General features: G+C 43.6%; 1 protein-coding gene and 2 long non-coding RNA genes across 11 annotated transcripts in view; all 3 read right to left on the bottom strand.

Annotated features, from left to right (window-relative positions):
* Positions 1 to 27,500, bottom strand: part of wdr33 (WD repeat domain 33) — a gene marked incomplete at its 5' end in the record, with an annotated part of 48,462 nt that overhangs the window by 3,962 nt on the left and 17,000 nt on the right. Inside the window, 12 exons of the mRNA XM_039816050.1 lie at positions 777 to 1,098; positions 5,784 to 5,841; positions 5,974 to 6,705; positions 10,788 to 10,943; positions 11,044 to 11,183; positions 14,081 to 14,167; positions 14,848 to 14,942; positions 21,210 to 21,320; positions 21,611 to 21,689; positions 23,705 to 23,859; positions 24,848 to 24,974; positions 25,625 to 25,722. Coding sequence (XP_039671984.1) covers positions 777 to 1,098; positions 5,784 to 5,841; positions 5,974 to 6,705; positions 10,788 to 10,943; positions 11,044 to 11,183; positions 14,081 to 14,167; positions 14,848 to 14,942; positions 21,210 to 21,320; positions 21,611 to 21,689; positions 23,705 to 23,859; positions 24,848 to 24,974; positions 25,625 to 25,722 — 2,160 coding nt within the window. The remainder of the gene's footprint in view (positions 1 to 776; positions 1,099 to 5,783; positions 5,842 to 5,973; positions 6,706 to 10,787; positions 10,944 to 11,043; positions 11,184 to 14,080; positions 14,168 to 14,847; positions 14,943 to 21,209; positions 21,321 to 21,610; positions 21,690 to 23,704; positions 23,860 to 24,847; positions 24,975 to 25,624; positions 25,723 to 27,500) is intronic.
* LOC120568205 lies at positions 11,192 to 13,027 on the bottom strand. Of its 7 annotated transcripts, none has more exons than XR_005640676.1 (4): positions 12,177 to 13,027; positions 12,125 to 12,142; positions 11,857 to 12,024; positions 11,192 to 11,823 (listed from the first exon to the last, which is right to left on the bottom strand). It is a non-coding gene; the product is annotated as an uncharacterized LOC120568205 (long non-coding RNA). The 7 variants fall into 7 exon arrangements; XR_005640677.1 differs by having other exon boundaries at positions 11,192 to 11,829; positions 11,875 to 12,024; XR_005640678.1 differs by having other exon boundaries at positions 11,192 to 11,837; positions 11,883 to 12,024.
* On the bottom strand, positions 17,988 to 19,322 carry LOC120568206. Of its 3 annotated transcripts, none has more exons than XR_005640682.1 (3): positions 19,299 to 19,322; positions 18,593 to 19,072; positions 17,988 to 18,498 (listed from the first exon to the last, which is right to left on the bottom strand). It is a non-coding gene; the product is annotated as an uncharacterized LOC120568206 (long non-coding RNA). The 3 variants fall into 3 exon arrangements; XR_005640680.1 differs by having other exon boundaries at positions 17,988 to 18,458; XR_005640681.1 differs by lacking the exon at positions 19,299 to 19,322 and adding an exon at positions 19,142 to 19,161 and having other exon boundaries at positions 17,988 to 18,458.

The following is a 27,500-nucleotide window of genomic DNA, read 5'->3' as shown; positions in this document are numbered from 1 at the left end:
GATCACACTAGCTCAGACCAGATCACACTAGCTCACACTAGCTCAGACAGTTCAGACCAGTTCAGACCAGATCACACTAGCTGAGACCAGGCTCAGACCAGTTCAGACCAGACCAGACCAGTTCAGACCAGATCACACTAGCTCAGACCAGATCACACTAGCTCAGACCAGACAAATAATGCGCCGGAAGAAGTACATCTTAATGGCGTCCTCGAGAGGTTTTGTGTTTCTGACTTTCTTTTCACTTTTCTTTTTATAAAAATTTCCTTTTTCTTTTCACTTTAAAAAAAAATAAATTTTAATCACTTTTTCATGTTTTTTTCACTTTTTTTAAATTACATTTTTTTTTAAAGTGAAAAAACTTAAAAACTAATTTTTTTTCTCACTTTTTACGTTTTCACATTTTCTTAAAAAAAAAGTCTCACTTTTTAAAACTATTTTTCTCACTTTTTTCAACTTTCTTTTCACTTTTTTTGTCTTTACACTTTTTTAAACTATTTTTAAAAATTCCTTTCTTCACTTTTTCACGTTGTTTTCACTTTTAAAATTTGTAATTATTTTTTCAAAAAGTAAAAAAAAACAAAAAAAAAAACATTCTCACTTTTTTCGACTTTCTTTCCACTTTGTTTTTCAGGGTTTTTGTCGCTTTTCCTTCACAGATTCTGAATCTGTTCAAAACTTCCAAAAAAATTGATTTTTCTAAATATGTTTTCTCAGTAAAGATGAAACGTTTAAAACTTCTTCTGCAGGTTTTTCGGTAAGTCAAACCGCCTCACCTGTCGTCTCTGCGTCCTCTGAACTCTCCGCCGGTGAACCTCTCGTCGGGGCCCCAGTTCCCTCCGTTGCCCCCCCCTCCTCGGGGCCCTCCCCCCCTGTGTCCCCCCCCTCCTCCGCCCTGGTATCCAGGTCCAGGTCCCGGTCCAGGTCTCCAGCCCTCCTCCCCTCGGCTGTGGAAGTCCTGGCCTCCGTCAAAGTCCTGCGGGCCTCGTCGGCCCTGCTGGTTGTCCCCCCAGTAGGGACCCGAGCCCTGGTCTGGCCCACCGGGACCCTGCCGGTCCGGAGGGCCCATGTGGTGGTTTGGTGGTGGCCCCCGAGGGTCTGAGAAGAGTCAACAGAGGTTATCAGATAGCTGTAGAGAAGTTTCAGGCTACAGAATACAGGGTTCATACGCATTTTAACCAGGACTTTTTGGAAAATTTCCATGACTATGTACTCCTGAAAATTAGGGCTGTCAAACGATTAATTCTTTTTTTTTTTTAATCGTGATTAATCGCCAAATGTCTATAGTTAAATCGTGATTAATCGCATGTTGTAATATTTGTAATATTTTGCATTTCAGAACAGTCTTTAAGTACATTTTAACAAAGGAAAGCAGTTCTTACCAGGTGTATCTGGATTGGGAATCAAATGAACGCAAAGAAAGTGACTTTATGAACTTGACTTTTAAGATTTGTAATTGTTTAGTATTTATTTACTGTAAACAAAAGAAAAATGTGTGAATCTGTCATTATTGCACATTTCCTCCAAGTAGGCCTAAAATCGTATGCTAATATACATACATAGCTAATATAGTGTGCAGTAACTCCTATGTAAATAATGTTGATTACGATATCCAAAATCTAAGCCGATATGTAGTCTCATATCACGATATCGATGTAATATCCATATATTGCCCAGCTCTAGCTCTGGCCTTTTCGGGACGAACTTTTAAGGCCCGATTACAGCTCTACGCCACACCATCGAGGGTCTGAGAAGAGTCAACAGTGGTTATCAGGACCGGGGACAAAACTGTCCCATAGTATATAATAGCATTTATTAACTAGGGATGCACTGAATCCAGATTTTTGGGGTTTCGGCTGAATCCTGAACCCCCTGGTTGAGATTGTGCTGACTCGTCCTCCCATCCTCAGTCCATGACCCCAGTAAACACATGAATGAACTAGGGCTGGTCCGAAAGCCATATTTTGAGCTTCGAAGCTTCGGTAGTAATGAGCATCGAATATTGGAAGCTTCGGAGAGAGGGGGCTGAACATATTATTATCTCTAATAAAGGCAGGGATCTCTATTATTATCTCTAATAAAGGCAGGGATCTCTATTATTATCTGTAATAAAGGCAGGAATCTCTATTATTATCTGTAATAAAGGCAGGAATCTCTATTATAGGCAGGAATCTCTATTATCTCTAATAAAGGCAGGAATCTCTATTATTATCTCTAATAAAGGCAGGGATCTCTATTATTATCTCTAATAAAGGCAGGGATCTCTATTATCTCTAATAAAGGCAGGGATCTCTATTATCTCTAATAAAGGCAGGAATCTCTATTATTATCTCTAATAAAGGCAGGGATCTCTATTATTATCTCTAATAAAGGCAGGAATCTCTATTATCTCTAATAAAGGCAGGAATCTCTATTATTATCTCTAATAAAGGCAGGAATCTCTATTATCATCTCTAATAAAGGCAGGAATCTCTATTATTATCTCTAATAAAGGCAGGAATCTCTATTATTATCTCTAATAAAGGCAGGAATCTCTATTATCATCTCTAATAAAGGCAGGAATCTCTATTATCATCTCTAATAAAGGCAGGAATCTCTATTATCATCTCTAATAAAGGCAGGAATCTCTATTATCATCTCTAATAAAGGCAGGAATCTCTATTATTATCTGTAATAAAGGCAGGAATCTCTATTATTATCTGTAATAAAGGCAGGAATCTCTATTATTATCTGTAATAAAGGCATGAATCTCTATTATCATCTCTAATAAAGGCAGGAATCTCTATTATCATCTCTAATAAAGGCAGGAATCTCTATTATCATCTCTAATAAAGGCAGGAATCTCTATTATTATCTGTAATAAAGGCAGGAATCTCTATTATTATCTGTAATAAAGGCAGGAATCTCTATTATTATCTGTAATAAAGGCAGGAATCTCTATTATTATCTGTAATAAAGGCAGGAATCTCTATTATCTCTAATAAAGGCAGGAATCTCTATTATTATCTCTAATAAAGGCAGGAATCTCTATTATTATCTCTAATAAAGGCAGGAATCTCTATTATTATCTCTAATAAAGGCAGGGATCTCTATTATTATCTCTAATAAAGGCAGGGATCTCTATTATCTCTAATAAAGGCAGGGATCTCTATTATCTCTAATAAAGGCAGGAATCTCTATTATCTCTAATAAAGGCAGGAATCTCTATTATTATCTCTAATAAAGGCAGGGATCTCTATTATTATCTCTAATAAAGGCAGGAATCTCTATTATCTCTAATAAAGGCAGGAATCTCTATTATTATCTCTAATAAAGGCAGGAATCTCTATTATCATCTCTAATAAAGGCAGGAATCTCTATTATTATCTCTAATAAAGGCAGGAATCTCTATTATTATCTCTAATAAAGGCAGGAATCTCTATTATCATCTCTAATAAAGGCAGGAATCTCTATTATCATCTCTAATAAATGCAGGAATCTCTATTATCATCTCTAATAAAGGCAGGAATCTCTATTATCATCTGTAATAAAGGCAGGAATCTCTATTATTATCTGTAATAAAGGCAGGAATCTCTATTATTATCTGTAATAAAGGCAGGAATCTCTATTATCATCTCTAATAAAGGCAGGAATCTCTATTATCATCTCTAATAAAGGCAGGAATCTCTATTATCATCTCTAATAAAGGCAGGAATCTCTATTATTATCTGTAATAAAGGCAGGAATCTCTATTATTATCTGTAATAAAGGCAGGAATCTCTATTATTATCTGTAATAAAGGCAGGAATCTCTATTATTATCTGTAATAAAGGCAGGAATTTCTATTATCTCTAATAAAGGCAGGAATCTCTATTATTATCTCTAATAAAGGCAGGAATCTCTATTATTATCTCTAATAAAGGCAGGAATCTCTATTATTATCTCTAATAAAGGCAGGAATCTCCATTATTATCTCTAATAAAGGCAGGAATCTCTATTATTATCTGTAATAAAGGCAGGAATCTCTATTATTATCTGTAATAAAGGCAGGAATCTCCATTATTATCTCTAATAAAGGCAGGAATCTCTATTATTATCTGTAATAAAGGCAGGAATCTCCATTATTATCTCTAATAAAGGCAGGAATCTCTATTATCTCTAATAAAGGCAGGAATCTCTATTATTATCTCTAATAAAGGCAGGAATCTCTATTATTATCTCTAATAAAGGCAGGGATCTCTCTGTGTCTGTCTGTCTGTTTGCATGTTGATTATTTTGAGAACCTTTCATCCAAACGACTTCACAAGGGAGAGCAGCAGTGTCGTATTTGGTGCAATATAGATATAGATCTATATTATATAGATCGACAGGCCAGACGCGTTCAGAATTAATAAACTTTTAACCTCTCGAGGATCACCGTCTCGTCAACGGGACACTTTGTGACTCGATACAACTTCCACTCATGAGCGTTTTTATAACTTTAAAGCATTAAATCTTCAAAATATACAGCCATGTACACAACTGTTACAAAGTAACAGAAAATAAAACAACTCAGCCGTAATCTGCGCAGCCGAGAGTGCGTGCATACCTGTTTTCGTTGTCCTGTCAGCAACAAAGTGGTATTCTGACCAAAACTTGATTTTCATAAATCCCCAAGAGTCCGAGGAAATGTAATATCCGAGCTTTATATTCCAAATCGATCTCTTCGCCTCACAATGTTGAAGTTTCTGGCCGAATCGCAACGGAAAAACGGGAAACAGTTTTCCATTTCCGCACTTGTTATCGCCGCTAGCTTCTCAGCCCGGCTCGCTAAATGCTCGAAGTGGGCGTCATCGTGTACCGACCATAGACATATAATTCTTCTTCTTCTTTGTAGTTTATTGGCGGTTGGCAAACCAACTTAAATGTGCATTACCGCCACCAACTGGACTGGAGTGTGAACTAGAGATAAATGCCGAAAATAAATAAACCGAAATTAAAAACAAAACAAAAAAAAAACCGAATATTCGAATGTCAAATTTTAAAATTGAATACCAACCCACCGAACGAATATTCGAATATTCGGGTCCAGCCCTAGAATGAAGTAAACAGAGACTGTCCTTCCTTTGCTGTACCTGAAGTTGCTGCATTCTGGCTGCTGTCTGGAGATTCCTTCGTGCACAACTCGTATTCTTTCACGTTTCAGACCAGATGTTGTAACAGCGGCCATGTTGTGTATAGTTTAGGGTCCTCGCCACCACCAGACCAATCAGCATTGAGCAGATTGAACATGTAGCTGGACTTGAATGGTCTTCTTTTGACTGAAAGTTCTGCCAAACTACACTTGTTCTGCTCACCAGTTCCATGTCCACTTTCTCACAGCCTGCTGCATTGAACGCTCCACCTACATAAACACCTTCCCGTAACCAACGGCGCCGTCACTACGGAGACCAGCGTAGCGCGCCGAGTGACAGCGTAGGGTTCGGTTCCCTGGGAACTAATGCTAAGGTTCAGCAGAAACCAGAACCCCGTCAAAAAGCCCAAATATTCAGCCCAATCAGAAGCCCGATCCTGGATTCGGTGCATCCCTAATAATAACAGAGGGTCTAAACGGTTCAAATATTACACGTCATGTGATTTAGCGGACGCTTTTATCCAAAGCGACTTCCAATTAAAGATATAGTCTGTAGTTTCTGTCTTTTCTTACTATTCGAATATATATTTGAATTTAGAATATTCGTTGACAGCCTTAATCCCAACCAAAACTGATCTAAAATCTAAAATCCGAAGCTTAAAGTCGCTTCTCATTGTCCGTGGGGTCTTACCTTTGCCGTTGGGCCCCTGCTGCCCCATCCCGTGCATCATAGGCCCCGAGTTCGGACCCTGGAAGAGACCAAATTAGATTAATTTACCTTCAAACAGTATAGGATTGTTTCTAGCAGTGGGGGCAGGTCTGTCCGAACAACAATTTAATTAGAAAACTGATTATTGTAAGCCAGACCAAACGTTACTCACCTGGTGCTGCATGTATGGGGGTCCCTGCATGTTTCCTGGAGGTCCCTGCATGTTTCCATGGGGTCCTTGTATATTGCCTGGGGGTCCTTGCATGTTTCCATGGGGCCCCTGCATGTTACCAGGGGGCCCCTGCATGTTACCAGGAGGCCCGTGCATGTTACCAGGAGGCCCCATCCCATAGTTGTTCGGCGCGTTGCCGTGTGTCCTGGGTGGGGGCCCCATCATCCCGCCCTGGGGGCCCATCATGTTCCCCTGAGGCGGCATCATGCCGCCCTGAGGTGGGGGCCCCTGAGGATCCCTGGGACCCATTCCTCGAGGAGGGGGGCCCATCATGTTCCCATGGGGCATCCCTCTGGGTCCCATACCGTGCGGCCCTTGTGGGCCCATATTTCTGGGCGGGCCAGGGTGTCTCTGCATACCTTGGGGTCCTTGCATGTCCGGTGGTCCCATCATGCCCTGAGGGGGCCCCTGGTGAGGCTGGGGTCCAGAAGGGGGCCCCATCTGTCCACTGTGTTGTCCAGGGGGCATGAAAGGAGGCTGCATGCCTCCGGGGCCCATTGGAGGCCCCATGTTATTGGGCATCTGCTGAGGAGGCATGTTTGGGGGAAAGCCCTGCTGGCCAGGAGGCATGGGGCCCCCAGGACCTCCAGGGCCAGAGAAGGGGGGCATAGGGCCTTGACCCTGTGGGGGGCCCATGTTCCCGTCTGAGTTCATCTGGTTCATCTTCATTTGCTGCAGCGAGAACCAAAAACGTTAGATTACAACCAACGGTTTAAAGGTGCTCTAAGTGATGTGAAGTGTTTTTAGGCTCCAACATTTTTCATCACATACAGCAAACATCTCCTCACTATCTGCTAGCTGTCTTTCTCCTGAACACACTGTAAAAAACATCTCCTCACTATCTGCTAGCTGTCTTTCTCCTGAACACACTGTAAAAAACATCTCCTCACTATCTGCTAGCTGTCTGTCTCCTGAACACACTGTAAAAAACATCTCCTCACTATCTGCTAGCTGTCTGTCCCCTGAACACACTGTAAAAAACATCTCCTCACTATCTGCTAGCTGTCTGTCCCCTGAACACACTGTAAAAAACATCTCCTCACTATCTGCTAGCTGTCTGTCTCCTGAACACACTGTAAAAACATCTCACTATCTGCTAGCTGTCTGTCCCCTGAACACACTGTAAAAACATCTCACTATCTGCTAGCTGTCTGTCCCCTGAACACACTGTAAAAAACATCTCCTCACTATCTGCTAGCTGCCTGTCCCCTGAACACACTGTAAAAAACATCTCCTCACTATCTGCAAGCTGTCTGTCCCCTGAACACACTGTAAAAACATCTCCTCACTATCTACTAGCTGTCTGTCCCCTGAACACACTGTAAAAACATCTCCCTCACTATCTGCTAGCTGTCTGTCCCCTGAACACACTGTAAAAACATCTCCTCACTATCTGCTAGCTGTCTGTCCCCTGAACACACTGTAAAAACATCTCCTCACTATCTACTAGCTGTCTGTCCCCTGAACACACTGTAAAAACATCTCCTCACTATCTGCTAGCTGTCTGTCCCCTGAACACACTGTAAAACATCTCCTCACTATCTGCTAGCTGCCTGTCCCCTGAACACACTGAAAAACATCTCACTATCTGCTAGCTTGTCTGTCCTCTGAACACACTGTAAAAATTCTCACTATCTGCTAGCTGTCTGTCCCCTGAACACACTGTAAAAACATCTCCTCACTATCTGCTAGCTGTCTGTCCCCTGAACACACTTAAAAAACATCTCCTCACTATCTGCTAGCTGTCTGTCCCTCTGAACACACTGTAAAAACCATCTCCTCACTATCTGCTAGCTGCCTGTCCCCTGAACACACTTAAAAAACATCTCCTCACTATCTGCTAGCTGCCTGTCCCCTGAACACACTGAAAAAATATCCTCCTCACTATCTGCTAGCTGTCTGTCCCCTGAACACACTGCAAAAACATCTCCTCACTATCTGCTAGCTGTCTGTCCCCTGAACACACTGTAAAAACATCTCCTCACTATCTGCTAGCTGTCTGTCCCCTGAACACACCATAAAAAATCTCCTCACTATCTGCTAGCTGTCTGTCCCCTGAACACACTGTAAAAACATCTCCTCACTATCTGCTAGCTGTCTTTCTCCTGAACACACTGTAAAAACATCTCACTATCTGCTAGCTGCCTGTCCCCGAAAACACTGTAAAAACATCTCCTCACTAATCTAGCTGCCTGTCCCCTGAACACACTGTAAAAACATCTCCTCACTATCTGCTAGCTGTCTGTCCCCTGAACACACTGTAAAAACATCTCCCTCACTATCTGCTAGCTGTCTGTCCCCTGAACACACTGTAAAACATCTCACTATCTGCTAGCTGTCTGTCCCCTGAACACACTGTAAAACATCTCCTCACTATCTGCTAGCTGCCTGTCCCCTGAACACACTGTAAAAACATCTCACTATCTGCTAGCTGCCTGTCTCCTGAACACACTGTAAAACATCTCACTATCTGCTAGCTGTCTGTCCCCTGAACACACTGTAAAACATCTCCTCACTATCTGCTAGCTGCCTGTCCCTGAACATACTTAAAAAACATCTCCTCACTATCTGCTAGCTGCCTGTCCCCTGAACACACTGTAAAAAATCATCCTCACTATCTGCGACGCTGCCTGTCCCCTGAACACACTGTAAAAACATCTCCTCACTATCTGCTAGCTGTCTGTCTCCTGAACACACTGTATAAAACATCTCCTCACTATCTGCTAGCTGCCTGTCCCCTGAACACACTGAAAAACATCTCCTCACTATCTGCTAGCTGCCTGTCTCCTGAACACACTTGAAAACATCTCTACTATCTGCTAGCTGTCTGTCTCCTGAACACACGGTAAAACATCTCCTCACTATCTGCTAGCTGTCTGTCCCCTGAACACACTGAAAAATATCTCCTCACTATCTGCTAGCTGTCTGTCCCTCTGAACACACTGTAAAAATATCCTACTCATCTGTAGCTGTCTGTCCCCTGAACACACTGTAAAAATATTTCCTCACTATCTGCTAGCTGCCTGTCTCCTGAACACACTGTAAAAACATCTCCTCACTATCTGCTAGCTGCCTGTCCCCTGAACACACTGTAAAAATATCTCCTCACTATCTGCTAGCTGTCTGTCCCCTGAACACACTGTAAAAACATCTCACTATCTGCTAGCTGTCTGTCCCCTGAACACACTGTAAAAACATCTCCTCACTATCTGCTAGCTGTCTGTCCCTGAACACACTGTAACAAACATCTCCTCACTATCTGCTAGCTGTCTGTCCCCTGAACACACTGTAAAACATCTCCTCACTATCTGCTAGCTGTCTGTCCCCTGAACACACTGTAAAAACATCTCCTCACTATCTGCTAGCTGCCTGTCTCCTGAACACACTGTAAAAAACATCTCCTCACTATCTGCTAGCTTCCTGTCCCCTGAACACACTGTAAAAAACATCTCCTCACTATCTGCTAGCTGCCTGTCCCCTGAACACACTGTAAAAATATCTCACTATCTGCTAGCTGTCTGTCTCCTGAACACACTGTAAAAAACATCTCCTCACTATCTGCTAGCTGCCTGTCTCCTGAACACACTGTAAAAAATATCTCCTCACTATCTGCTAGCTGTCTGTCTCCTGAACACACTGTAAAAACATCTCCTCACTATCTGCTAGCTGTCTGTCTCCTGAACACACTGTAAAAAACATCTCACTATCTGCTAGCTGTCTGTCCCCTGAACACACTGTAAAAACATCTCCTCACTATCTGCTAGCTGTCTGTCTCCTGAACACACTGTAAAAACATCTCCTCACTATCTGCTAGCTGTCTGTCTCCTGAACACACTGTAAAAACATCTCCTCACTATCTGCTATATGTGCTGTATGTGACGAAAAATGTTGTAGCCTAAAAAACGCGTGACATCACTTAGAGCACCTTTAACATAGGATGCAGAGTATTACTGGGTGGCTGTTATGGCGTGTTCCCACACCCATGTTTCACATTAATTTGGCGGTGCGATTACATACATTACATGTTATTACATGTTATTACATTACATTACATGTTATTACATGTTATTACATTACATTACATGTTATTACATGTTATTACATTACATGACATGATTTGATTACATACAAAGTCCGTGTGGGAGTTGGACTATGTGCTAAATTCTGAAATCATGTTTCTGTTGTTGTGTTGATGGAGCAGCTACGACGTTAGCGTAGCTCCGATAGAACCAAACTCCATTCAGAAAACAAGCATTTTAAAAGTTGCTTGCGTATCGGAGACTTCCTCAACAGGAATAAAGCATATTTCAGCCATATCGATGACGGAAAGAAACGTCGTTACACCGGTGGGTAACGCCATTTAACACAAATTATCCAAATTTCATCCTGCGAGCTAACTCGCGTGAATGGCGCAAGGCGAATATTCAACCCGTGGGCAAACGCATTTTTTGTGCATGCATCGTTTTAGTCCGGTGCAACACCGGCAGCGCCGCCGCTAGTTAGCTTAGCGTAGTGAATGGAATCCTATGTTGCCGGTTAGCATGTTGTGAGTAAAAGTGAGCCAACAAAAGACAAAAAAAACAACCTAATTACTTGCACTGAGACAAAAAAGTGTGTTGGCCCACCTATCTACAGCCAGGGGGGGCCGTGATAAGAACTATTTCAACAAACGGTGGAGTATCCCTTTAAAGGTAAACAAGTGGAAACTACTAGAAACTGGAAAGTCGGCTATCGCCATCAGTGTTGTAGCTCACCTCCAGCAGCATGGGGTTGGTGTACTGTAGAGCTGCCATCTCCTGCTCCATCTCGGCCTGAGTTTTCTTCTTCCCGTCCACCTTCTGCTCCACCTTCCGGTCTTTGGACAGTTCTCCACCGGGAGGCATCATGGGAACTTTGTTCTCCGCCCAGGCCTGCAGAGAAGAGGCGCCAAAACGCCAAAACACGGTTTAGTTTATGCCGTTTCTACGGCTCATCGAAGCTTCGACAGGACTTCAGCAGGCGTTGGTTTACCTGCTGGAACTGCGCTGGGATGGGTTTGGCGTACGGGACTTTCTTCTGCGGGACCTTCTTGGTGTCTTTACCCATGACCTCGTCCATGCCCCAGTCCAGACCCGGGATGGACATCTCCACCTCCGGAGCCGCCTCTTTACCTGGAGACAACAGTCACACCTTTAGTCACACCTTTACCTCTTTACCTGGAGACAACAGTCACACCTTTACCTCTTTACCTGGAGACAACAGTCACACCTTTACCTCTTTACCTGGAGACAACAGTCACACCTTTACCTCTTTATCTGGAGACAACAGTCACACCTTTACCTCTTTACCTGGAGACAACAGTCACACCTTTAGTCACACCTTTACCTCTTTACCTGGAGACAACAGTCACACCTTTAGTCACACCTTTACCTCTTTACCTGGAGACAACAGTCACACCTTTAGTCACACCTTTACCTCTTTACCTGGAGACAACAGTCACACCTTTACCTCTTTACCTGGAGACAACAGTCACACCTTTAGTCACACCTTTACCTCTTTACCTGGAGACAACAGTCACACCTTTACCTCTTTACCTGGAGACAACAGTCACACCTTTACCTCTTTACCTGGAGACAACAGTCACACCTTTACCTCTTTACCTGGAGACAACAGTCACACCTTTACCTCTTTACCTGGAGACAACAGTCACACCTTTACCTCTTTATCTGGAGACAACAGTCACACCTTTACCTCTTTATCTGGAGACAACAGTCACACCTTTACCTCTTTACCTGGAGACAACAGTCACACCTTTACCTCTTTATCTGGAGACAACAGTCACACCTTTAGTCACACCTTTACCTCTTTACCTGGAGACAACAGTCACACCTTTAGTCACACCTTTACCTCTTTACCTGGAGAAAACAGTCACACCTTTACCTCTTTACCTGGAGACAACAGTCACACCTTTAGTCACACCTTTACCTCTTTACCTGGAGACAACAGTCACACCTTTTACCTCTTTATCTGAGACAACAGTCACACCTTTACCTCTTTATCTGGAGACAACAGTCACACCTTTTACTTCTTTACCTGGAGACAACAGTCACACCTTTAGTCACACCTTTACCTCTTTACCTGGAGACAACAGTCACACCTTTTACCTCTTTATCTGGAGACAACAGTCACACCTTTACCTCTTTATCTGGAGACAACAGTCACACCTTTACCTCTTTATCTGGAGACAAGAGTCACACCTTTACCTCTTTACCTGGAGACAACAGTTACACCTTTACCTCTTTACCTGGAGACAACAGTTACACCTTTACCTCTTTACCTGGAGACAACAGTTACACCTTTACCTCTTTATCTGGAGACAACAGTCACACCTTTACCTCTTTACCTGGAGACAACAGTTACACCTTTACCTCTTTACCTGGAGACAACAGTCACACCTTTACCTCTTTACCTGGAGACAACAGTTACACCTTTACCTCTTTATCTGGAGACAACAGTCACACCTTTACCTCTTTACCTGGAGACAACAGTTACACCTTTACCTCTTTATCTGGAGACAACAGTTACACCTTTACCTCTTTACCTGGAGACAACAGTCACACCTTTACCTCTTTACCTGGAGACAACAGTCACACCTTTACCTCTTTACCTGGAGACAACAGTCACACCTTTACCTCTTTACCTGGAGACAACAGTCACACCTTTACCTCTTTACCTGGAGACAACAGTCACACCTTTACCTCTTTACCTGGAGACAACAGTCACACCTTTACCTCTTTACCTGGAGACAACGGTCACACCTTTAACACTTTTTTGTCGCCTTTAGTCACTTTTTTGTTTCCTTTTTCGTTGTTTGTCGCCTTTTTGTCACTTTTTTCTCGCCACTGTGACAGTAGGTTGATGTTTCGCAGCTCTGTGACAGTATGTTGATGTTTCGCAGCTCTGTGACAGTATGTTGATTTTTCGCAGCTCTGTGACAGTACATTATTACATGTCATTTTAGCTGACGCTTTTATCCAAAGCGACTTACAATTGCTATATATGTCAGAGGTCGCACGTCTCTGGAGCAACTAGGGGTTAAGTGCCTTGCTCAGGGACACATTGGTTGATGTATCGCAGTGGGAATCAAACCTGGATCTCCCGCACCAAAGGCACGTGTCATATCCACTGCGCCATCATCACCCCAGTAGATTGAGATTGACAGTAGATTGATGTTTCGCAGCTCTGTGACAGTAGATTGATGTTACACAGCTCTGTGACAGACTGATGTTACACAGCTCTGTGACAGTAGATTGATGTTTCGCAGCTCTGTGACAGTAGATTGATGTTACACAGCTCTGTGACAGACTGATGTTACACAGCTCTGTGACAGTAAACTGATGTTACACAGCTCTGTGACAGACTGATGTTACACAGCTCTGTGACAGTAGATTGATGTTACGCAGCTCTGTGACAGTAGACTGATGTTACACAGCTCTGTGACAGTAGACTGATGTTACACAGCTCTGTGACAGTAAACTGATGTTACACAGCTCTGTGACAGTAGACTGATGTTACACAGCTCTGTGACAGTAGACTGATGTTACACAGCTCTGTGACAGTAGACTGATGTTACACAGCTCTGTGACAGTAGACTGTTTCACAGCTCTGTGACAGTAGACTGATGTTACACAGCTCTGTGACAGTAGACTGATGTTACACAGCTCTGTGACAGTAGATTGGTGTTTCACAGCTCTGTGACAGTAGATTTTTCGCAGCTCTGTGACAGTAAACTGATGTTACACAGCTCTGTGACAGTAGGTTGGTGTTTCACAGCTCTGTGACAGTAGACTGATGTTTCACAGCTCTGTGCCGGCTCCAAAAAACTGAATAAACAAACAAACAATCCCAGAGGGAAAGCTCTCTGTCTCGCCTGTGACTGTGGAGACGGTTAAAAGATACGTTCAGCGGCACATCTGCTCCGCTAACGTTACGCTAACGTTACGCTAACGTTACAGTGCATTGAGAGTTAAGTTGTGGGTTGTTTTGGGGACAGTTTTTGGAGACTTACTGCTCTGCTCCTGCTCCATGGCGGCCTTCAGCTGCTCGGGGATCCCCATGCCGGGGATGGACGCCACGCTGTTCAGGTCCATGTCGTCTGAAACACAAACAGAGTGCACACACACAGGTTTACTAAATATGTGTCTGTCTGTCTGTCTGTCTGTGTATCTGTCTGTCTGTGTGAGAGTGTGTGTGTGAGAGTGTCTGTCTGTGTCTGTTTCTGTGTGTGTGTCTCTCTGTGTGTGTGTGTGAGAGTGTGTCTGTGTGAGAGTGTGTGTGCGTCTGTGTGTGTGTGTGTGTGTGTGTGTGTGTGTGAGAGAGAGTGTGTCTGTCTGAGTGTGTGCGTCTGTCTGTCTGTGTGCGTGTGTCTGTGTGTGTCTCTCTGTGTGTGTGTGTGTCTCTGTGTGTGTGTGTGTGTGTGTTTCTGTGTGTATGTGTGTGTCTCTCTGTGTGTGTGTGTGTCTGTTTCTCTGTGTGTGTGTGTGTGTGTGTGTGTGTGTGTGTGTTTCTGAGTGTGTCTGTGTGTGTGTGTGTGTTTATGTGTTTCTGAGTGTGTCTGTGTGTGTGTATGCGTGTGTGTGTGTGTTTCTGTGTGTGTGTGTGTGTGTGTGTGTGTGTGTTTCTGTGTGTGTGTGTGTGTGTGTGTGTGTGTTTCTGTGTGTGTGTGTATGTGTGTGTGTGTGTGTGTGTGTGTGTGTGTGTGTGTGTGTGTGTGTTTCTGTGTGTGTGTATGTGTGTGTGTGTTTCTGTGTGTGTTTCTGTGTGTGTGTCTCTCACCGTACTCCATGCCGTCCTCTGACATGCCCGGCAGCAGGTTCAGGTTGTAGCGGTCTCTCATCTTATCACCGGGCCGGTTCCTGGTCCAGAACTTACTGGACCACAGAGACACAGGACAGGAGTTAGGACCCAATCAGAACCACAGACACACAGGACAGGAGTTAGGACCCAAACAGAACCACAGACACACAGGACAGGAGTTAGGACCCAAACAGAACCACAGACACACACAGGACAGGAGTTAGGACCCAAACAGAACCACAGACACACACAGGACAGGAGTTAGGACCCAAACAGAACCACAGACACACACAGGACAGGAGTTAGGACCCAATCAGAACCACAGACACACAGGACAGGAGTTAGGACCCAAACAGAACCACACAGACACACAGGACAGGAGTTAGGACCCAATCAGAACCACAGACACACACAGGACAGGAGTTAGGACCCAATCAGAACCACAGACACACAGGACAGGAGTTAGGACCCAAACAGAACCACACAGACACACAGGACAGGAGTTAGGACCCAAACAGAACCACAGACACACACAGGACAGGAGTTAGGACCCAAACAGAACCACAGACACACACAGGACAGGAGTTAGGACCCAAACAGAACCACAGACACACAGGACAGGAGTTAGGACCCAAACAGAACCACACAGACACACAGGACAGGAGTTAGGACCCAATCAGAACCACAGAGACACAGGACAGGAGTTAGGACCCAAACAGAACCACAGACACACAGGACAGGAGTTAGGACCCAATCAGAACCACAGACACACACAGGACAGGAGTTAGGACCCAAACAGAACCACAGACACACAGGACAGGAGTTAGGACCCAAACAGAACCACAGACACACAGGACAGGAGTTAGGACCCAATCAGAACCACAGAGGCACAGGACAGGAGTTAGGGACCCAAACAGAACCACAACACACAGGACAGGAGTTAGGGACCCAATCAGAACCACAGACACACACAGGACAGGAGTTAGGACCCAAACAGAACCACAGACACACACAGGACAGGAGTTAGGGACCCAAACAGAACCACAGACACACAGGACAGGAGTTAGGACCCAATCAGAACCACAGACACACAGACAGGAGTTAGGACCCAAACAGAACCACAGAACACAGGACAGGAGTTAGGACCCAATCAGAACCACAGACACACAGGACAGGAGTTAGGACCCAAACAGAACCACAGGACACACAGGACAGGAGTTAGGACCCAAACAGAACCACAGACACACACAGGACAGGGTTAGGACCCAAACAGAACCACAGACACACAGGACAGGAGTTAGGACCCAATCAGAACCACAGAGACACAGGACAGGAGTAGGGACCCAAACAGAACCACAGACACACAGGACAGGAGTTAGGACCCAAACAGAACCACAGACACACACAGGACAGGAGTTAGGACCCAAACAGAACCACAGACACACACAGGACAGGAGTTAGGACCCAAACAGAACCACAGACACACAGGACAGGAGTTAGGACCCAATCAGAACCACAGACACACAGGACAGGAGTTAGGACCCAAACAGAACCACAGACACACAGGACAGGAGTTAGGACCCAAACAGAACCACAGACACACAGGACAGGAGTTAGGACCCAAACAGAACCACAGACACACAGGACAGGAGTTAGGACCCAAACAGAACCACAGACACACACACAGGGTTAGGACCCAACAGAACCACAGACACACAGGACAGGGTTAGGGGCCAATCAGAACACAACACAGACAGGAGTTAGGACCCAATCAGAACACAGAACAGAAGGAGTAGGACCCAAAAGAACAGAACAAGGACAGGAGTTAGGACCCAAAACAGACACACACAGAGGGTTAGGACCAAAGGAAAAGGTTGAAAAAAAGATCCAGAGACAGTTAGGACCCAAACAGAACCACAGACACACAGGACAGGAGTTAGGACCCAAACAGATGGTTCTACAATAATTTCACACACCATCAAGTATACATGTCATACGTCTCTGTATGTGTGTGTCTGTGTGTGTCTCTGTATGTGTGTGTCTGTGTGTCAGTGTGTGTGTGTGTCTGTGTGTGTGTGTGTGTCTCTGTGTGTGTGTGTGTGTGTGTGTGTGTGTGTGTGTCTCTGTATGTGTGTCTCTGTATGTGTGTGTCAGTGTGTGTGTGTGTCTCTGTTTGTGTGTGTGTGTCTCTGTATGTGTGTGTCTGTGTGTCAGTGTGTGTGTGTGTCTCTGTTTGTGTGTGTGTGTCTCTGTATGTGTGTGTCAGTGTGTGTGTGTGTCTCTGTTTGTGTGTGTGTGTCTCTGTATGTGTGTGTCTGTGTGTCAGTGTGTGTGTGTGTCTCTGTTTCTGTGTGTGTGTTTGTCTCTGTGTGTGTGTCTCTGTATGTGTGTGTGTGTGTGTCAGTGTGTGTGTGTCTCCGTTTGTGTGTGTGTGTGTGTGTGTGTCTGTGTCTGTTTGTGTGTGCGCGCCTGTGTCTGTGTGTGTGTGTATGTTTGTGTGTCTGTATAATGTATATATAAGTACTGCGAGAGAGTACCTGGTGTGGTATAATGTATATATAAGTACTGCAAGAGAGTACCTGGTGTGGTATAATGTATATATAAGTACTGCAAGAGAGTACCTGGTGTGGTATAATGTATATATAAGTACTGCGAGAGAGTACCTGGTGTGGTATAATGTATATATAAGTACTGCGAGAGAGTACCTGGTGTGGTATAATGTATATAACTACTGCAAGAGAGTACCTGGTGTGGTATAATATATATAACTACTGCGAAGAGAGTACCTGGTGTGGTATATAATATATATAACTACTGCAAGAGAGTACCTGGTGTGGTATAATGTATATAACTACTGCTAGAGAGTACCTGGTGTGGTATAATATATATAACTACTGCAAGAGAGTACCTGGTGTGGTATAATATATATAACTACTGCAAGAGAGTACCTGGTGTGGTATAATGTATATAACTACTGCGAGAGAGTACCTGGTGTGGTATAATATATATAACTACTGCAAGAGAGTACCTGGTGTGGTATAATATATATAACTACTGCAAGAGAGTACCTGGTGTGGTATAATATATATAACTACTGCAAGAGAGTACCTGGTGTGGTATAATATATATAACTACTGCAAGAGAGTACCTGGTGTGGTATAATGTATATAACTACTGCGAGAGAGTACCTGGTGTGGTATAATATATATAACTACTGCAAGAGAGTACCTGGTGTGGTATAATATATATAACTACTGCAAGAGAGTACCTGGTGTGGTATAATATATATAACTACTGCAAGAGAGTACCTGGTGTGGTATAATGTATATAACTACTGCGAGAGAGTACCTGGTGTGGTATAATATATATAACTACTGCAAGAGAGTACCTGGTGTGGTATAATGTATATAACTACTGCTAGAGAGTACCTGGTGTGGTATAATATATATATAACTACTGCAAGAGAGTACCTGGTGTGGTATAATATATATAACTACTGCAAGAGAGTACCTGGTGTGGTATAATGTATATAACTACTGCAAGAGAGTACCTGGTGTGGTATAATGTATATAACTACTGCGAGAGAGTACCTGGTGTGGTATAATATATATAACTACTGCGAGAGAGTACCTGGTGTGGTATAATATATATAACTACTGCAAGAGAGTACCTGGTGTGGTATAATATATATAACTACTGCAAGAGAGTACCTGGTGTGGTATACCTGGTGTGGTATAATGTATATAACTACTGCGAGAGAGTACCTGGTGTGGTATAATATATATAACTACTGCGAGAGAGTACTTGGTGTGGTATAATGTATATAACTAATGCGAGAGAGTACCTGGTGTGGTATAATGTATATAACTACTGCGAGAGAGTACCTGGTGTGGTATAATGTATATAACTACTGCGAGAGAGTACCTGGTGTGGTATAATATATATAACTACTGCAAGAGAGTACCTGGTGTGGTATAATGTATATAACTACTGCTAGAGAGTACCTGGTGTGGTATAATATATATAACTACTGCAAGAGAGTACCTGGTGTGGTATAATGTATATAACTACTGCGAGAGAGTACCTGGTGTGGTATAATGTATATAACTACTGCGAGAGAGTACCTGGTGTGGTATAATGTATATAACTACTGCGAGAGAGTACCTGGTGTGGTATAATGTATATAACTACTGCGAGAGAGTACCTGGTGTGGTATAAAATATGTAGAGGTACCTGGTGTGGTATAATGTATATAACTACCTGCAGAGATTACCTGGTGTGGTATAATGTATATAACTACCGCAGAGAGTACCTGGTGTGGTATAATGTATATAACTACTGCAAGAGAGTACCTGGTGTGGTATAATATATATAACTACTGCAAGAGAGTACCTGGTGTGGTATAATGTATATAACTACTGCGAGAGTACCTGGTGTGGTATAATGTATATAACTACTGCAAGAGAGTACCTGGTGTGGTATATGTATATAACTACTCGAGTACCTGGTGTGGTATATATATATAACTACTGCAAGAGAGTACCTGGTGGTATAATATATATAACTACTGCAAGAGAGTACCTGGTGTGGTATAATATATATAACTACTGCAAGAGAGTACCTGGTGTGGTATAATATATATAACTACTGCAAGAGAGTACCTGGTGTGGTATAATATATATAACTACTGCAAGAGAGTACCTGGTGTGGTATAATATATATAACTACTGCAAGAGAGTACCTGGTGTGGTATAATATATATAACTACTGCAAGAGAGTACCTGGTGTGGTATAATATATATAACTACTGCGAGAGTACCTGGTGTGGTATAATATATATAACTACTGCGTAGAGAGTACCTGGTGTGGTATAATATATATAACTACTGCAAGAGAGTACCTGGTGTGTATAATGTATATAACTACTGCAGAGAGTACTGTGTGGTATAATGTATATAACTACTGTAGCTGGTGTGGTATAATATATATAACTTGAGGTACTTGGTGTGTATAATGTTATAACTTGGTATGGTGGTATAATGTATATAACTACTGCGAGAGTATGGTGTGGTATAATATATATAACTACTGCGAGAGAGTACCTGGTGTGGTATAATATATATAACTACTGCAAGAGAGTACCTGGTGTGGTATAATGTATATAACTACTGCTAGAGAGTACCTGGTGTGGTATAATATATATAACTACTGCAAGAGAGTACCTGGTGTGTATAATGTATATAACTACTGGGAGCCTGGTGTGTATAATGTATATAACTACTGGGGTACCTGTGTGGTATAATGTATATAACTACTCGCAGAGAGTACTGGTGTGGTATAATGTATATAACTACTGCGAGAGAGTACCTGGTGTGGTATAATGTATATAACTACTGCGAGAGAGTACCTGGTGTGGTATAATGTATATAACTACTGGGAGAGTACCTGGTGTGTATAATGTATATATACTACCGGGCAGAGAGTACCTGGTGTGGTATAATGTATATAACTACCCAGAGAGTATTGGTGTGGTATAATGTATATAACTACGGGTGGTGTGGTATAATGTATATAACTACTGCGAGAGAGTACCTGGTGTGGTATAATGTATATAACTACTGCAAGAGAGTACCTGGTGTGGTATAATGTATATAACTACTGCGAGAGAGTACCTGGTGTGGTATAATGTATATAACTACTGCGGGAGAGTACCTGGTGTGGTATAATGTATATAACTACTGGCGAGAGTACCTGGTGTGGTATAATGTATATAACTACTGCGTAGAGAGTACCTGGTGTGGTATAATGTATATAACTACTGGAGAGAGTACCTGGTGTGGTATAATGTATATAACTACTGGGAGAGTACCTGGTGTGGTATAATGTATATAACTACTGGGAGAGAGTACCTGTGTGGTATAATGTATATATAACTACCGCAGAGAGTACCTGGTGTGGTATAATGTATATAACTACTGCGAGAGAGTACCTGGTGTGGTATAATGTATATAACTACTGGCGGAGTACCTGGTGTGGTATAATGTATATAACTACTGAGAGTACCTGGTGTGGTATAATGTATATAACTACTGCAGAGAGTACCTGGTGTGGTATAATGTATATAACTACTGGGCGCAGAGAGTACTTGTGGTATAATGTATATAACTACTGCAGAGAGTACCTGGTGTGGTATAATGTATATAACTACTGCGAGAGAGTACCTGGTGTGGTATAATGTATATAACTACTGCGAGAGAGTACCTGGTGTGGTATAATGTATATAACTACTGCGAGAGAGTACCTGGTGTGGTATAATGTATATAACTACTGCGAGAGAGTACCTGGTGTGGTCGTTGGAGCCGGAGCAGAGGATGTGACCCAGCGGGTGCCAGGCCAGACTCCAGATCATCCCCTCATGGGCCATCTCCATCCCCCCCACCTCCTTCTCCACCCTGAGACACACACACACACACACACACACACACACACACACACACACACACACACACACACACAGAGACGACACACAGACACACAACATTTTGGTCAATTCTCCAGTAATAAAAGACAGGGTGGGGGGGTAGAAATATGAACTAAGAGCTGAGTGTGTGTGTCTCTATGTGTGTGTGTGTGTGTGTGTGTGTGTGTGTGTGTGGGTGTGTGTGGGGGTAGATATATGACAGTGGGTGTGTGGGGGGGTAGATATATGACAGTGGGTGTGTGGGGGGGGCACGGTGTTTACCCGGTGTGCCAGAAGAGCAGAGAGCCGTCAGAGCCGCCGCTGGCAAACAGGCCTTCATGGACCGGATGCCAGGCTACAGCTGGACACACACACACACACACACACACACACACACACACACACACACACACACACACACACACACACACACACACACACACACACACACACACACACACACACACAAAATTATATTGTTTTCTTTTCCTACTATGGCCACGCCAAGACCCGCCCTTCAATAGCTACTATTGGCCAGGCGTCCATGCTTACATGTACAGGTCCTGTCCCCTGACCAATCGGCTATCCTAACCTTAACCACTCGAGGTCAGTGCCTAACCTTAACCACTCGAGGTCAGTGCCTAACCTTAACCACTCGAGGTCAGCGCCTAACCTTAACCACTCGAGGTCAGCGCCTAACCTTAACCACTCGAGGTCAGTGCCTAACCTTAACCACTCGAGGTCAGCGCCTAACCTTAACCACTCGAGGTCAACGCCTAACCTTAACCACTCGAGGTCAACGCCTAACCTTAACCACTCGAGGTCAGCGCCTAACCTTAACCACTCGAGGTCAGTGCCTAACCTTAACCACTCGAGGTCAGTGCCTAACCTTAACCACTCGAGGTCAGTGCCTAACCTTAACCACTCGAGGTCAGTGCCTAACCTTAACCACTCGAGGTCAGTGCCTAACCTTAACCACTCGAGGTCAACGCCTAACCTTAACCACTCGAGGTCAGTGCCTAACCTTAACCACTCGAGGTCAGTGCCTAACCTTAACCACTCGAGGTCAGTGCCTAACCTTAACCACTCGAGGTCAGTGCCTAACCTTAACCACTCAAGGGTCAATGTCTAACCTTAACCACCGGGGTCAGTGCCTAACCTTAACCACTCGAGGTCAGTGCCTAACCTTAACCACTCGAGGTCAACGCAACCTTAACCACTCGAGGTCAGTGCCTAACCTTAACCACTCGAGGTCAGTGCCTAACCTTAACCACTTTCGAGGTCAACGCCTAACCTTAACCACCGAGGGTCAACGTCTAACCTTAACACTGAGGTCAGTGCCTAACCTTAACCACTTTCGAGGGCAACGCCTAACCTTAACCACTTCGAGGTCAACGCCTAACCTTAACCACCGGGGTCAACGCTAACCTTAACCACTCGAGGTCAACGCCTAACCTTAACCACTCGAGACAGTGCCTAACCTTAACCACTGGTATCAGGTGCCTAACCTTAACCACTCGAGGTCAACGCCTAACCTTAACCACTCGAGGTCAGTGCCTAACCTTAACCACTCGAGGTCAGTGCCTAACCTTAACCACTCGAGGTCAACGCCTAACCTTAACCACTCGAGGTCAACGCCTAACCTTAACCACTCGAGGTCAACGCCTAACCTTAACCACTCGAGGTCAGTGCCTAACCTTAACCACTCGAGGTCAGTGCCTAACCTTAACCACTCGAGGTCAATGCCTAACCTTAACCACTCGAGGTCAACGCCTAACCTTAACCACTCGAGGTCAGTGCCTAACCTTAACCACTCGAGGTCAATGCCTAACCTTAACCACTCGAGGTCAATGTCTAACCTTAACCACTCGAGGTCAGTGCCTAACCTTAACCACTCGAGGTCATTTCCTAACCTTAACCACTCGAGGTCAACGCCTAACCTTAACCACTCGAGGTCAACGCCTAACCTTAACCACTCGAGGTCAACGCCTAACCTTAACCACTCGAGGTCAGTGCCTAACCTTAACCACTCGAGGTCAGTGCCTAACCTTAACCACTCGAGGTCAACGCCTAACCTTAACCACTCGAGGTCAATGCCTAACCTTAACCACTCGAGGTCAACGCCTAACCTTAACCACTCGAGGTCAACGCCTAACATTAACCACTCGAGGTCAGTGCCTAACCTTAACCACTCGAGGTCAATGCCTAACCCCAACCAATCGGGCTGCTATTGAAGGGCGGGTCTTGGCATGGCCATAGTGGGGCAAAAACATTTGCAAACAGGACAGTCAAAGTCATCTAAAAAGAGAAGTGTGTAGATTATAAAATCTTTCCTTGGGCTCAGATGGACCAGACACACACAGATCGGTAATATACCTGTGGCCTCCTTCTTGTGTCCTCTGAACACCTGCAGCTCCTCCTTCAGGTTCCTGATGTCAAACAGTTTGCACAGGTGGTCACGTGACGCGGTCAGCAGCCAGTTCCCGTTCAGGTTCCACTTCACCTCCATCACCGTGTTCTTGTGGGCGTGTCTGGGTAGAGATGGGAACTACAGTCATCCTACTACACATCTACATCTTCTACTTCTAGTCTGTTTGGTGGAAATATGCTGGCTCTATACACGCTAAAAGTCCTGATTATTTACATGGAGTCTGGTGGAGATATGCTGGCTCTATACACGCTAAAAGTCCTGATTATTTACATGGAGTCTGGTGGAGATATGCTGGCTCTATACACGCTAAAAGTCCTGATTATTTACATGGAGTCTGGTGGAGATATGCTGGCTCTATACACGCTAAAAGTCCTGATTATTTACATGGAGTCTGGTGGAGATATGCTGGCTCTATACACTTAAAAGTCCTGATTATTTACATGGAGTCTGGTGGAGTTATGCTGGCTCTATACATGCTAAAAGTCCTGATTATTTACATGGAGTCTGGTGGAGATATGCTGGCTCTATACACGCTAAAAGTCCTGATTATTTACATGGAGTCTGGTGGAGATATGCTGGCTCTATAAACACTAAAAGTCCTGATTATTTACATGGAGTCTGGTGGAGATATGCTGGCTCTATACACGCTAAAAGTCCTGATTATTTACATGGAGTCTGGTGGAGATATGCTGGCTCTATACACGCTAAAAGTCCTGATTATTTACATGGAGTCTGGTGGAGATATGCTAGCTCTATATGATATCTGATTATTTACATGCAGGAAATCACTTTTTTTTCTCTTTTTCATCAAACCGCAGTTTTTGCAAGTTCCCGCAATTTCATCGCATAAAACTGTATAAATATCCCGCATATTCAATCGCATTTTTTAAGAAAACGTGGCGCATAATCAAGGATTTTTGCCCGCAATAATCACAAAAAAACTCCCCATTTTTCTGGAAGGACTGAAGGACATCTTCTACTTCTAGTCTGTCTGGGGAGAGACAGGAACTACAGACATCCACAGATAAATTATATAGATAGATTATTATAAATAAATAAATAAATAAATAAATAAATAAAGGACTCACAGTGTGGCCAGACTCTGTCCCGTCTTTGGGTCCCAGAATTTGATTGGCTGCTGGCTGTCCTTACTGCCGGAGACCACCAGACCTTTAGTGGGATGCCAGTCCACACACTTCACATCTGCACCGTGACCTACACACACACACACACACACACACACACACACACACAGACAGACAGACAGACAGACAGACAGACAGACAGACAGACAGACAGACAGACAGACAGACAGACAGACAGACAGACAGACAGACAGACAGACACACACACACACACACACACACACACACAAAGACAGAGACCCACACACACATCACATAGACACACACACACACACACAGACAGACACACACACACACACACACACACACATACAGACAGACACATCACAGAGACAGACACACACACACAGAGACAGACACACACACAGAGACAGACACACACACATCACAGAGAGACACACACAAATGTTTTTTTCATCCAACAGGTGTGTTTTCAAATGTAAATACTAACCAACTACTACCTTCTGGTACTTATGAGCTTATATTTGATTCTATTCAGGCGTAATCTTTATTAATTAAGAGCTTTCATTCATGAGCTGATCGTGTGATTATGTGTCATGTCTGCAGTGATCTGCATTAACTGGTCAGTGTCTGGCCTCCAACTCTAGCTTTCTAGCTCTAGTCTGAGTTCAGGTGAGCTCAGGTGAGCCCAGGTGAGTTCAGGCGAGCCCAGGTGAGCCCAGGTAAGTTCAGGTGAGTTCAGGTGAGGTGGGCGTGTACCTCTGAGGATCCTCTCCTCGTGGCAGCGCAGGAAGTCCCAGATCCGAACCGTGCCGTCGTCTGAGCAGGTGGCAAATTTATTATCTGTCGGAGAAAAACTGGAGAACACAAGAAGAGCGTCACCATGGTGACAGAAACATCTGGACCGGAGAGGAAGATTATGAACCAAAAAAAGTATTCACAGTGTTATCACAGCATCTTTATACTAATATTTACTGTTTTCTCTCTTTACTGTTCTAATTAAAAAGGAACTCCCACCAGACTCCATGTAAATAATCAGGACTTTTATCATCGTAAAACACACTTCATTCAAAGTGGACAGAAGCTAAATAAAACTATCAAAAGCCGTCTTGGTTCATCTTTCCACTGTTCCAACAATCACCACTCTGGTCTGGTTGAAATAAACCCTTAATTCACCCATTTACATGTGGACATATGCTGGCTCTATACACGCTAAAAGTCCTGATTATTTACATGGAGTCTGGTGGAGATATGCTGGCTCTATACACGCTAAAAGTCCTGATTATTTACATGGAGTCTGGTGGAGATATGCTGGCTCTATACACGCTAAAAGTCCTGATTATTTACATGGAGTCTGGTGGAGATATGCTGGCTCTATACACACTAAAAGTCCTGATTATTTACATGGAGTCTGGTGGAGATATGCTGGCTCTATACACACTAAAAGTCCTGATTATTTACATGGAGTCTGGTGGAGATATGCTGGCTCTATACACACTAAAAGTCCTGATTATTTACATGGAGTCTGGTGGGTTAACTGCTGCTGAACATTTGTCCTGTAGGGTTACATTACAGCCCGTTTTACGGCTGACAGTTACAGCGATCTCTCAAAGATTGTTGTTCCCATCAGTCACTTAAGACAACGATGCATGATGGGAAAATAGGGACCAGGTTGAAAACCAAAAACCAAAGTTACCCTTTAATGTTTAAAGTCGCTTTGATGCTGGTTTGTTTTTTATTTCTCTCTGCAGGTCAGACACCAGTGAGACCATGTCTGAAACCACTTCCTGTTTACTGTATGGGTGTTTGCCATTTACAGCAGCTACGTGCGCTATTTTCCCAAGACATTTCAGATAATATGCCTAAATATCAGTCTGAAGAACAGAGCTGCTGTAGAGCCGACACCATGTTTTATATCTGTCTCCATCAGTCTGAAACCAGAACACAACGAGGCGACTTAAAGAGGTTAACACCTCATTACTAGATATGATCAATATGGCTCTATTAACAGTCACACACAGACAGACAGCTGTCTGTCTACTTCAGCTGTAGACCCCAAACTAATGAACAGTCTAACTGGCTCCACCTGCTGGATGATCACTGTCATGACACCTAAAAACACACCATTATCTCTCTGTCGGTCTATCCATCTCTCCCTCTGTCTGTCTGTCTCTCGCTCTATCCATCTCTCTCCCTGTCTATCTATCTATCACTTGCCCTCTCTGCATATCCATCTATATCTATCTCTCTCCCTCCCTCTCTCTCTCTCTCTGTGTGTATCTATCCATCTCTTTCTCTCTGTATCCATCATCTCTCTCTCTCTCTCTCTCTCTCTCTCTCTCTCTCTCTCTCTGTGCGTATCTATCCCTCTCTATCTATCCATCAACACACAGGTTCAGTTCATACTTTCATCTTTTCCACATTATTTAAACTTCCAACTATCCTTTTCTTGTGAACAGAAATCAAAACTAACAATCCTGAAAGTAATGCATATTATATTTAACATTAGGTAATTATATATATCCATAGACCCAGACAGAAGCTAAAGATTTACATTTATTTTAGTTTTCTGCGGTGATCTGCTCGGGGAGGAGATGTGTTAACATTCTGAGTTTTTATTTTAATTTGCTTAAAA

This window comes from Perca fluviatilis, chromosome 11 (assembly GCF_010015445.1).
Source record: "Perca fluviatilis chromosome 11, GENO_Pfluv_1.0, whole genome shotgun sequence".
Lineage (NCBI taxonomy): Eukaryota > Metazoa > Chordata > Actinopteri > Perciformes > Percidae > Perca > Perca fluviatilis.
Note: the sequence above shows the minus strand (reverse complement) of the source record. Positions and strands in the feature narration are given on the sequence as shown.